General features: G+C 40.9%; 1 protein-coding gene across 1 annotated transcript; it reads right to left on the bottom strand.

The window, feature by feature from the left end:
- Window positions 1-3,347: 3,347 nt before the first annotated feature.
- LOC135520480 (opsin-5-like) lies at window positions 3,348-10,707 on the bottom strand. Its single transcript, XM_064946079.1, has 6 exons — window positions 10,578-10,707; window positions 9,353-9,558; window positions 5,521-5,620; window positions 5,276-5,380; window positions 4,676-4,899; window positions 3,348-3,915 (listed from the first exon to the last, which is right to left on the bottom strand). Exons 1-6 carry the CDS (start codon window positions 10,705-10,707, stop codon window positions 3,418-3,420), a joined length of 1,263 nt encoding a protein of 420 aa, XP_064802151.1. The 3' UTR covers window positions 3,348-3,417.
- Between the last annotated feature and the right edge of the window lie 1,518 nt (window positions 10,708-12,225).

Genomic DNA, 12,225 nt, shown 5'->3' with positions numbered 1-12,225 from the left:
ATAACCTGAAAGGCCGCTCAACAAGGAAGAAGCCACTGCTCCTAACCTCCATAAAAAGCCAGACTACGGTTTGCAAATTTTATCAGTCCTCTGGTCTGATAAAACAAAAATAGAACTGTTTGGCCATAATGACCATTGTTATGTTTAGAGGAAAAAGGGGGAGGCTTGCAAACCTGAAGAACACCATCCCAACCTTGAAGCACGGGGGTGGCAGCATCATGTTGTGGGGTGCTTTGCTGCAGGAGGGACTGGTGCACTTCACAAAATAGATAGCATTATGAGGAAGGAACATTATGTGGATATACTGAGGCAACATCTGAAGACATCAGTCAGGAAGTTAAAGCTTGGTCGCAAATGGGTCTTCCAAATGGACCCCAAGCAGGTGGCTGTATCGACTCTGATAATGTATCCAGAGTGAGCCATGTTTCCGTGAAACAGAGAGTAGTAAACTTGTGAGCGATGTGCCCATCTACGGAGCCTGATCAGAAGACCGCTCCGTCTGCCCCTTCTGCATCGACGTTGTTTTGGGTCGCCTACTGGGATCCGAACCATTGTCCTGGGTGGTGGTCCAAACAGAGGATCCGCTTCAGGAAAGTCGTATTCCTGGTCGTAATATTGGTAAGTTGACGTTGCTCTTATATCCAATAGTTCTTCCTGGCTGTATGTAATACGATTTCCTGGGGTAACAGTGTAATACATTAAAAAAAAGCAAAATGCTGCATAGTTTCCTAAGAACGCGAAGCGATGTGACCATCTCTATCGGCACCATGTTGGAATCAACATGGAAAAGCACTTATACTGCTTTTAGTAGGCAATGCAATGCTTTCATAGTCTGCACTTGTCTTACATGACTATGATCATGACTCTCAGTTCCATTTCATTACACATAAGAGTCATTGGATGGGGGAGTATGTATGGGGGAGTTTTGTTAACAGGCATTGCTTGCAGTAAGGTTTTGGAAACATAAGGACCTTATCTTTCATATCTACGAGAAAATAGAATCTAAAAACAAAAGGATACATTGATACACACCTTTATAGGGTTAGACTTATTAATCCCACACGCCATACTGTATATCCATGTTACACCGTGTGATTACGGAAGACAGACGGCAGACACCTGTACTAATTAGCTATCTAGTATGCTCCGAACACCTATGTGTAAAGGATGAAGGATGCCAGAAACGTGTGGTCATTGAAAAATACTATCGGCTTCAACTGTGATAAAGCTGGTTAAAACAGTATACAGTTACTATATATTTTGCATTTAGATGTGATATGAAAGTAAAGAGTTTTATGTTTCTAGAACCTTATCGCAATTAAATCGATTCACGTTTAGAAGGAGTATTTTGACTGTTTTGGCTGCCAGAACCTACCTCTGAAGATATCGTCAACCGAACAAAAATATAAACTCCACATGTAAAATGTTGGTCCCATGTTCCATGAGTTGAAGTAAAAGGTCCTAGAAATGTTCCATACACACAAAAATGTTGTGCACAAACATGTTTATATCCCTGTTACTGAGTATTTCTCCTTTGCCAAGATTATCCATCCACAAGACAGGTGTGAAATATAAAGAAGCTGATGAAACAGCATGATCATTACACAGGTGCACCTTGTGCTGGGGACAATAAAAGGCCACTCTAAAATGTGCAGTTTTGTCACACAACACAATGCCACAGATGTCTCAAGTTTTGAGTGAGCATGCAATTGGCATGCTGACTGCAGGAATGTCCACGAGAGCTGTTGGCAGAATGCCTCAAATGTTGTTTTAGAGAAATTGGCAGTCTGTCCAACCAGCCTCACAACTGCAATCCACGTATATGGCGTTGTGTGGGCGAGTGGTTTGCTGATGTCAACATTGTGAACAGAGAGCCCCATGGTGGCGGTGGAGTTATGGTATGGGCAGGCATAAGCTACGCACAACAAACACAATTTCATTTTATTGATGGAAATTTGAACACGCTGGGATACCGTGATGAGATCCTGAGGTTCATTGTCGAGCCATTCATATGCCACCATCACCTCATGTTTCAGCATGATAATGCACGGCTCCATGTCGCAAGGCCCCATGTCGTACACAATTCCTGGAAGCTAAAAATGTCCCTGTTCCTCCATGGCCTACATACTCACCAGACATGTCACCCATTGAGTGTTCCAGTTCCCGCCAATATCCAGCAACTTCGCACAGCCATTGAAGAGGGGTGGGACAACATTCCACAGGCCACAATCAACAGCCTGATCAACTCTATGAGAAGGAAATGTGTTGCATGAGGCAAATGGTGGTCACACCAGATACTGACTGGTTTTCTGATCCACGCCCCTACCTTTTTTAAAGTTATCTGTGACCAACAGATGCATATCTGTATTCCCAGTCACGTGAAATCAATAGATTAAGGCATAATTTATTAATTTCAATAGACTGATTTCCTTATATGAACTGTAACTCAGTATAATCGTATAAATTGTTGTATGAAGTGTTTATATTTTAGTTCAGTGTACAAGGTCCTTGGACCTTAAGGAGTAACGGTCGGCTCCTTAAAGGAAAATACAGAAATCATCCCCATATGATGCATCATGAAATAAGTTGAAGGAATCATGACAATAAAGAAAACAAAAATTAAACCTGCCAACCTGTTGTCCTGTGGAGTATCAAAGACCCTTTCAATTCATTTTTTCTTTCCCCCCCTTTCCAACGTCCGACTTGATTTAGACTCCTTAATAAAGCAGTCTACAACTTCCTCGTTGGCACAATCAACCTTGCAGTCAGTCGCCTTTGATAGTAGATTGCGCGAGTGGAATGGATTGCTTCGTTCTAAACCGCCAGGTGTCCCACGCGTGAGCGTATAGCAGGGGCTTTAGAAGTATCCGTTTTCTTTGGGTATTGTAGCTTATTATTGTAGCCTATCAAAGTTTAATGGCACTTTAATTCACTTCAACTTTTTCTTATGGTACATGTCCTATCTGAGGTAAAGTTGGTTTGTGTGGAGTTCTTTGGAATGAGGGGGAAGAGAAAGATCATTTTTGGATGAAAACAAGTCAGCCCATGAAGACGTGCCTGCCTCAAGTAAAGTCGCCTATGTGTGAGCTGAGCATCTCAGAGCATTTTCATAAGAAATACACTTACATTTCTGTAATGTTTTCTCCTATGTTTGCTAATGGGGTTGAATTATTATGTTGGACAGGAATTTATTTTAAGAGTGACAGAATGAGTATTGATTGATATTGCAAACATCTTTCAACTTGTTCCCTTTGAATAGAAAGTTTTATTCACAAGTATAAACACAATTAATTAAGAAAATAACTAATTGCATCAACAGGTGTACATACTTACACGAATCAAAGTCATTTTGATTTGTGTAAGTAAATTCCCATGTGTTTTTAAACAAAAAAGTAACAAAAAAAAAAAACGTATTGTTCAGAGTCTGTCGCATTCCCACTCTGGCCCATCAGACAGATGGGGCACTTCGGTAAAGAACATCTCCTTGTTGGCGAGAGGAGGAGGAGTACAGGGGTGGCTCCCCACTCCCGAATCTGGGCTTGAGGACGCCTTAATCGCTGTGAGCGGATACGGATTTCCAGGGGCATACTTCATCTCCTTCGGGTGATGAGGAGGTGCTTTGAGTCCATTGCCTCTTCCAGAGCCCTGGTGAGCATCGCCTTTCGGCTTAAAACGCTTGAGCTTGACCGTGTCCTTGCCATCGCCAGTGCAGGGCAGCAAGATGGCGACGTCCTTGCGGAACTTGGAGCTGAGGCCGAAGTAGATGAGCGGGTTGTAGAAGCTGGCCGACTTGGCAAAGAGGCGGGTGAAGATGCTGGTGAGGCTGGGTACGTTGAAGCCACAGGCCGACCACATGGAGACCACAGCGTACGGCGACCATGCCAGGATGAATGCTGTGCAGATGACAATGGATACCTGGGAGAAAACAAAAGTTAGGATGACCGTTAAATCATAACCCATCGTTTAACGCTTGGTCTATATGTAGTATTGTTTGTACATCTGCAATTTTTTGGGACTGTGTCAGACTCACTCTGTCATTTCTTGATTTCTTGTTTAGATTTTTGAATTGTATCTGCGAGACATTCTTTTTAATTTCTTTTTAATATATTTCTTTTTACACCTCTTTCCTCCCCAATTGCGTGGTACCCAGTTGATAGTTACAGTCTTGTCCCATCGCTGCAACTCCCGTACGGACTCGGGAGAGGCAAAGGTTGCCGTCATACGTCCTCCGAAACACAACCCAGCCAAGCTGCACTGCTTCTTGACACAATGACTGCGATGACCACTTAACCCGGAAGCACCAATGTGTCGGAGGAAACACTGCATTGCGTCAAGCCCGCCACAGGAGTCGCTAGTGCACGAAGGGACAAGAACATCCCTGTCGGCCAAACCCTCCCTTAACCCAGACGACGCTGGGCCATTTGTGCGCCGCCCCATGGGTCTTGTGGTCGCGGCCTGCTGCGACAGAGCCTGGACTCGAACCTGGATCTCTAGTGGCACAGCTAGCACTGCGATGCAGTGCCTAGGACCGCTGCTCCACTCGGGAGGCCATTTGTGAGACATTCTACTGCACTCTTGGAGCTCGTAACATAAGCATTTCGCTGCACCTGCTGATAACACCTGCAAATCTTTGTACATGACCAATAAACGTTGATTTGATTTGAATCCTACTCACAATAGTGACGTCCCTTTCAATCTTTCTCTGCCTTTCGGTCAGGTCTCCCTCAGTGGCCATGGCGTTGCCTCTCTTCACTGTGTTGATGATGGACACGTAGGTGAAGAGCATGACCAGCACGGGGATGAAGAAGCAGAAGATGAGGATGGAGATGATGTAGGACTTGTAGACGGTGGAGTAGTTGGCTTTGGCCCAGTTGATTTCACACGTTCCATAACCACGATCTAAAAGAAGGAGGAGTTTGAGATACACCATTTTTTTTAACCTTCATGTGTTTCTTTGTTGGCATTTTTAAAATATTTGTTCAGGTGAAGATAGTTTAAAATGTAAGAATTTCCTCTATTTTGGCCCTTTAAAAACTCGGGGTAAGTGTGAAAAAAGGTCCACATATGTCAAAATGTGGTCAGTTCTTGTTTAAAGATTGTCTTCTACTAATATTTTAGATAGCAACTTGCTTTAGTGCTATTCTTTTTTTGTCGTCATATTGCAAATACAAATCTTGAAAATGTTGCCCAACCAGAATGTAACAAGAACCTAACACAAGTAAGTGCCCCTGTATCAAATAGTATGTCACATGATTACTAGCCATGTTTATCTCACCTGTGTAACTCCCCCAGCCCAGAAGGGGCGCTCCCGACCAGAACACAGCCCCCAACCAGATGAATATTAGGCACATGCCTATGGTTGTGTTGGTTATGCAGTGAGCTAGGTAAAGGAAAATAGTTCAAAGAAAGGCTCCCACAAGAACATTGTATCTGACCAGAACATCTAGCCATTTTTCTTCCAACTTTTTTGAAATTATTGAGATGACCATTAAAGGTTAAGGTCGTGTCACAGTGTCTTACCTTTACTCGGATGGCATCCCTTGATGTATCTTGTGACACTGATGACAGTCAAAGTATTGATGCTGCTGAGGCCGAAGACCAAGGTGAAGAAGCCGTCCACCTGGGAAAGACCAACAATACTGTTAGGGATGCTTAGAGGGGGAAGGTATAGGGAAGAGAATCTCAAAGCAAATACAGTAGAAAAAAAACAGACATCCACTTGCAGAAGTTAAAGGACTCCAATCACTCAGAAGATCAAGTTGAAAACAAGTACCCTGCTGTTGAATACTTGTTTGGGTTCACGTACTTAACAAATCCCTCATTCACCAATTACTGATTTTGTGTGAATAGGGCTCCTCTCTACTTTGCCAAATCCTTCTCCTAGTTGTTCAGTTTTCAGTTCACCAGAATGAACACTTATATTGCCAGAACAGAAGAGCTGATCTAGCTACATTGAATGGAGTTAAAGATCAGTCCATCACAGCTATGGTCAGCAGTGGTGAGTATGTCTGATCAAGATCAACAGCGTCTACCAAATTAACCTCAATTTATATTCCTAGTAGAGACAGGAGCCAATGTACTTTGACTGATCAGATTACTTAATCTAATCTAATATATTTACATCCAAGCCCCATTCACTTTTGCCTCACAGTCAGATACACTTTGGAGGACCATGCATATGTCTATTGGAGGAAAAATCTTGGACCATAATTTAAAAAACACCTGGTGGGATGCTTCAAGCAAACCTGGGTTCAAATGCTATTTTAAATATCTAAATTCCTTTTACATACATTTGAAGTAAGTATTCAGATATATTTTATTTGAAAAGCTAAGTAGTTTAATATATTAATGTATTTGGAGATACACTTGGAAAGTATTTGAAAATACTCTCAAATACAATTTGGTAGATTTGGCTTTTACAAATAACAATTCAAATACTTCAATAAAAGTACACAGCCCAAAACAAGTACTTTTATTGAAGTTGTTTTTGTCATATTGTCCATCATTCATCCAGGTTTTTCTATATTTGGGTTCACCACATGTACCTTTAATATAACAGTAGAGAGGGGAATTTGAAACTGTCTTCACACAGGCTTTAGGAAGACAAGTTGAACTAACGAACAAGAATAAGACTACAGCAAATGTTAACCAGCTTTCAGGTAATTCATTAAAAGTTGTTTGTATTATGGTCTTTGTGCATGGCGTCTTATCCACAGAGGGCCGGCGAGGGTGCATGTTTTGTTCTAACCAAGCAGTATCACTGACTCAACTTATCAAGTCTTGGTTGAAGTCTATGATTAGTTGATTAGTCGAATCAGGTGTGTACTGGTTGGCATGAACAAAAGCCTGGGCACACATTGTTCTATGCGGATACTATTGGACACCCACTTTTATGAGTGCTACACCCATGATGAATAGTAAGGATCAGTTGATTTTAATAACTTTAGGAGAGATTACTATAATTTAAGTTTACATAAGATATATCAGTTTGTAAATTTTCAGCATTAGGAAATATATTTAAATGGATTATTTTAGAGGTGGGCTTATTTGGAACACCCATGGGCTTAAAGGGTACATTTAGTACCCATTAAACCCAGTCCGGACTTTCCACATATTTTATCAAATATTTTTCTCTTATATTAACAAATGGTATACATCAAGTAATACAATTTCAAATGAGAGATTAATCTTTCATATTATCTCCACTTTTCTTACAACAATTAGGGCACGTATATGTTAGAAATGTCTAAACTTAAGATTTTGGTGGGCTTAATAGGTACACTTATCCTATAGTCTGGAATCTCATCTTTGACAAGTCTCTCACCTTACTCTGACCCAGACATTCTATAATCAAGCATTCGATGTCTGCTGACCTCAGGACCACTTTTCTTTATCAGAAGAAACTCTCCTCATCTGTCCTCTCTTCCCTATTACTTCATATATATATTGTTTTTATCTCAGTCTTTTTTTAAATAATTTCTGTCTCTCCTCTTAGTTCATTTTCATTTGGATGTTTTCTTATTGTTTTTAGCATTGGCCAATAGTAAATGAAAAGATTATTGTTCAGTGTTAGTTGGACATTATTCAACTACGGTTTATCCCAAACAAGCAGCAACACCTGCTTGGGGAAATAACTGTAATTAACATTAAAACACACACACTGTTGTTATGTTAACAAGTTTGATACAAATAGAACAGGGATAACTTTGTAATTTCACAGACATTGCATTCATTTTTTTTAAGGTGGCATTTTCTCACATTGTGCACTAAAACAAAAACCAATGTGGTAAATTGATTGATATTAGCCCTTGTGCAAATCACGCTTCCTCTTTAATCAAATGCTATAAGCATGTACCAAACCTTAACCATCCATCTATGTTTGGCTGTTGGTTTGGCAAAAGCATTCTTATTCCCCCCTAAGATAGTGTTAAAATTATATTACTTCAGGTAAAGCCTGCAGACCTTTTCTCCTGTGCTGTAGTTAGCAATATAATGCCTTTGTGACACCTTGTAAAACCACCCTCTCGCTTCTTCCAGGTAACTCATCATCACTTAAAGTGATGAATGTGCCAACACGCTACTTTTTATTGAATTAATGATCAACTGTCCGAAGCACCCATTGTTAATATTCTATACGTAACCAAGCTAATTATAGAAAGGACCATCCCCCCCAAAGAACCATTGTAGTTTAGTGAATATAATGATCTGTTGCAACACATTTCTATGCTTTATCCATTGTGTTATTTTTTACTTTGTATCCATTTGGAGTGGACCATTGATATTCTTAACTAGACAATTAGCAGGATATGATAAAGAACTGGCAATAGGAACTAAGCCATAGAGCAGTGTTTTTGCAAATCGTAAAGAGTACGACCCTGCCTCACACAGGAAGCGGCGCAGGTCCTAATCCAGGCACTTGTCATCTCCCGTCTGGATTACTGCAACTCGCTGTTGGCTGGGCTCCCTGCCTGTGCCATTAAACCCCTACAACTCATCCAGAACGCCGCAGCCCGTCTGGTGTTCAACCTTCCCAAGTTCTCTCACGTCACCCCGCTCCTCCGCTCTCTCCACTGGCTTCCAGTTGAAGCTCGCATCCGCTACAAGACCATGGTGCTTGCCTACGGAGCTGTGAGGGGAACGGCACCGCAGTACCTCCAGGCTCTGATCAGGCCCTACACCCAAGCAAGGGCACTGCGTTCATCCACCTCTGGCCTGCTCGCCTCCCTACCATTGAGGAAGTACAGTTCCCGCTCAGCCCAGTCAAAACTGTTCGCTGCTCTGGCCCCCAATGGTGGAACAAACTCCCTCACGACGCCAGGACAGCGGAGTCAATCACCACCTTCCGGAGACACCTGAAACCCCACCTCTTCAAGGAATACCTAGGATAAGATAAGTAATCCTTCTCACCACCCCCCCCCCTTAATGATTTAGATGCACTATTGTAAAGTGGCTGTTCCACTGGATGTCAGAAGGTGAATTCACCAATTTGTAAGTCGCTCTGGATAAGAGCGTCTGCTAAATGACTTAAATGTAATGTAATGTAAATGTAAGTTGTCTTGTTTGCGTATTTGACATTTGTGTAGAGGATGGCGAAGTTAGCATCTCACAGTGACATCACCTTCCAGGAGACCTGAACTACTAAAGTCCTGTCCAATCATGCCATGTTTTATGGGATGGCGGTAATGTCTGTGTCTTGTGAGTATTGCAGTGAGTGAGTATAGTATCAGATCCTGCAGTAGGATGGCACATGCTACAGATGCAACACATTACCATTCACATACAATACACATTTGAAGCATCCCACTTCTCAAAACAACTTTTCCCCCTCCAACCAGATACCCTCATTGCCTACCTGACATGTCCAGATCGAGGTAACCAGGTATCCGTTGTCCCGGAACACATTGAAGATCTCCAGGATCCCTCGGGAGTAGCCGAAGACGGAAATACTGGCATCGGAGATGGCCAGGTTAAAGGTGAGATAGTCTGTGGGCTGCAGCGACGCACGCTGCTTGTACAGGACGAAGATCACAATACTGTTGCCAAACCACGACAGCCAACCTGATGAGGAAATAAAACATTGACATACTAACTGATTGACTTTATATAGCTCTTTTCCAGAAGCTAAAAACATTACATAGAGGGAAACTCACCACATCTATTACCAGTGGGTCCCAAAGTGCCTATGAGCAAAGGCCTTGTCCATTTTGTGAAATGTAATGGAATTGTAGTCACACCATACAAAATGCAGCTCATAAAGCAGCATGTTGCATTGAGGTGACAAAGTGCCTCATCTGTGATTTTAACCCTACTGACCTCTCTTCAAACACTGCATATTCAAATACTAAAATTAGCATAAACCTTCCTTCATGAAATTCCCTTTAGGGCTAATAGTAGGTATTTACAGGATAGGTAGCCTACCTATCCTGTAACTAAAATGACAATTACACTATTGATTTAAAAAATCAGGATCAAATGAAATACATGCAAATACATTTGCACCAATTAACAGGCAAATTACACGTCTTTCTGCCCTCTCATAAAGAACGTCAGATTAGCTGGCTGCCATTCTTTCTTGATTGACGATTTCCACGGCTTAGACAGGATCTGAATGGTTGCAGGAGTCACCCCTCTTTGTCCTGGGCTACTTATAGTACCAAACCCACTAACCGTTGCCCATACACTGACTACACTGACAGTAACAGTAGTATAACAACTGCATTAACAACGGTTTCTGTTATTGGTGATTTGTATTCTGCAGTGCAATCGAACTCTTCATCCAATCGTTGTTTATTGTGATATCAAAATATGGTAGAGTAAAAAAAGAACAAGATAAATGTAGACTACTCTCTGGATTCTTTTTTGTTGTTGTAAATTAGTAAAAAACTACTGTCATTCATCCTACCCTAACGTTTAGGTAATAAAATAGCAATGATGAAGTAGTAACTAGCCATTAGTGACATATTTCCAGATTTTTTGCCATGAAAGCAAAACTAAATAAAGTATTTGCATCATAAAAGCAAAGCTACATTTTAAAAACGAAATTACATTCCAACAACTACACAAGCAAGTTCTCCCACCTAGCACCAGCAGGTATACTCCTATAATGGTCTCTCCTTGATCCGATAAAGGTGGGTCTTTATTCGACATGGTAAAATTGTTATTCCTCCATGGAATGTTAGCCACTTGAAAAGCATTATTGGCTGACATTTTGTTGCCCGAACATTCCAGCTGCCGAGACATACACGGAGCTGCGCGCTCTCTACTTGCTAAGACACAAAGGTGCTTCCTCTGAGAAAACACTTGACCGGCTCCTCTTTCTCTAAATCCAGTCTAAAAATATTCTTCGGCGCACAGTGTGTTGTCTGAGAGGGATGACGCGTATTTAGCTAATCCCAATTATACCCCGAGGTTGATACCCTACGGGGGGAAATCACTTGTTGTTTCTGACTTTCTGCCTACACGTTTTACAGGGACGCGCTGCCGTCAAATTGAGAGCAAGTCAGTGACTGCAGAGAAGGACTCCCATGTAGCCTAAAACCGCTGTCCAAGGTGCTGAAAATGAGAGCGCTTGCAATAGATGAGGCTTTTACTTGTCTAGATGGTCTAAATACGTTGTTGCAGTGACTGAGTCAAATCAATGATATCAGATCAATTAGACCTACATTTCTTACGGACAAAATTATTTTAGGCATCTTGAATTCACGATGGCTTGGTACTAATTTACCTTTTCGCCTTTAGAAAATGTATTTCAAAGTAAATGCTTCAATCTAAAAAAAAAAAATTAAGGCTGCCAATAATATTTTTTTAGATTAATGGCTAGGGGTTCTGCTAGCGGCACCCCTCACAACATTCCGCTGAAAAGCACGTGAAATTCAAACATATTTTTTCTGAAATATGTACATTTCAAACATTAACAAGTGCAATACTGCAATAATGGATGTCATAAGGTGAATTCACCAATTTGTAAGTCGCTCTGGATAAGAGCGTCTGCCAAATGACTTAAATGTAATGTAAATGTAATACACCAAATGAAAGAAACTTCTTGTTAATCTAACCATCATGTCCGATTTCAAAAAAGCTTTACAGTGAAAGCACAACATATGATTATGTTAGGTCAGAGCCAAGTCACAAAAACACACAGCCATTTTTCCAGCCAAAGAGAAGAGTCACAAAAAGCAGAAATATAGATAAAATTAATCACTAACCTTTGAATGATCATCATCAGATGACAATCATAGGACATCATGTTACACAATACATGTATGTTTTGTTCGATAAAGTCCATATTTATATCCAAAAATCTCAGTTTACATTGGCGCGTTACGTTTAGTTAATGTTTTGCTTCCAAAACATCTGGTGATTTTGCTGAGAGCCACATCAATTTACAGAAATATTCATAATAAACATTGATAAAAGATACAACTGTTATTCACAGAATTATAGATATACTTCTCCTTAATGCAACCGCTGTGTCAGATTTTTTTTTAACTTTACGGAAAAAGCAAACCATGCAAAAATCTGAGTACGGCGCTTAGAGACAAAAACAACCCAAACATATATCCGCCATGTTGGAGTCAACAGAAGTCAGAAATAAAATTATAAATATTCACTTATCTTTGATGATCTTCATCAGAATGCACTCCCAGGAATCCCAGTTCCACAATAAATGTTTGATTTGTTCAATAAAGTGAATCTTTAAGTCCAAATACCTCCTTGTTGTTAGCG

Source organism: Oncorhynchus masou, chromosome 4 (genome assembly GCF_036934945.1).
Source record: "Oncorhynchus masou masou isolate Uvic2021 chromosome 4, UVic_Omas_1.1, whole genome shotgun sequence".
In the NCBI taxonomy this organism is placed as follows: Eukaryota; Metazoa; Chordata; class Actinopteri; order Salmoniformes; family Salmonidae; genus Oncorhynchus; species Oncorhynchus masou.
The sequence above is the reverse complement of the archived record's forward strand: the minus strand, read 5'-3'. Positions and strand labels throughout refer to the sequence as shown.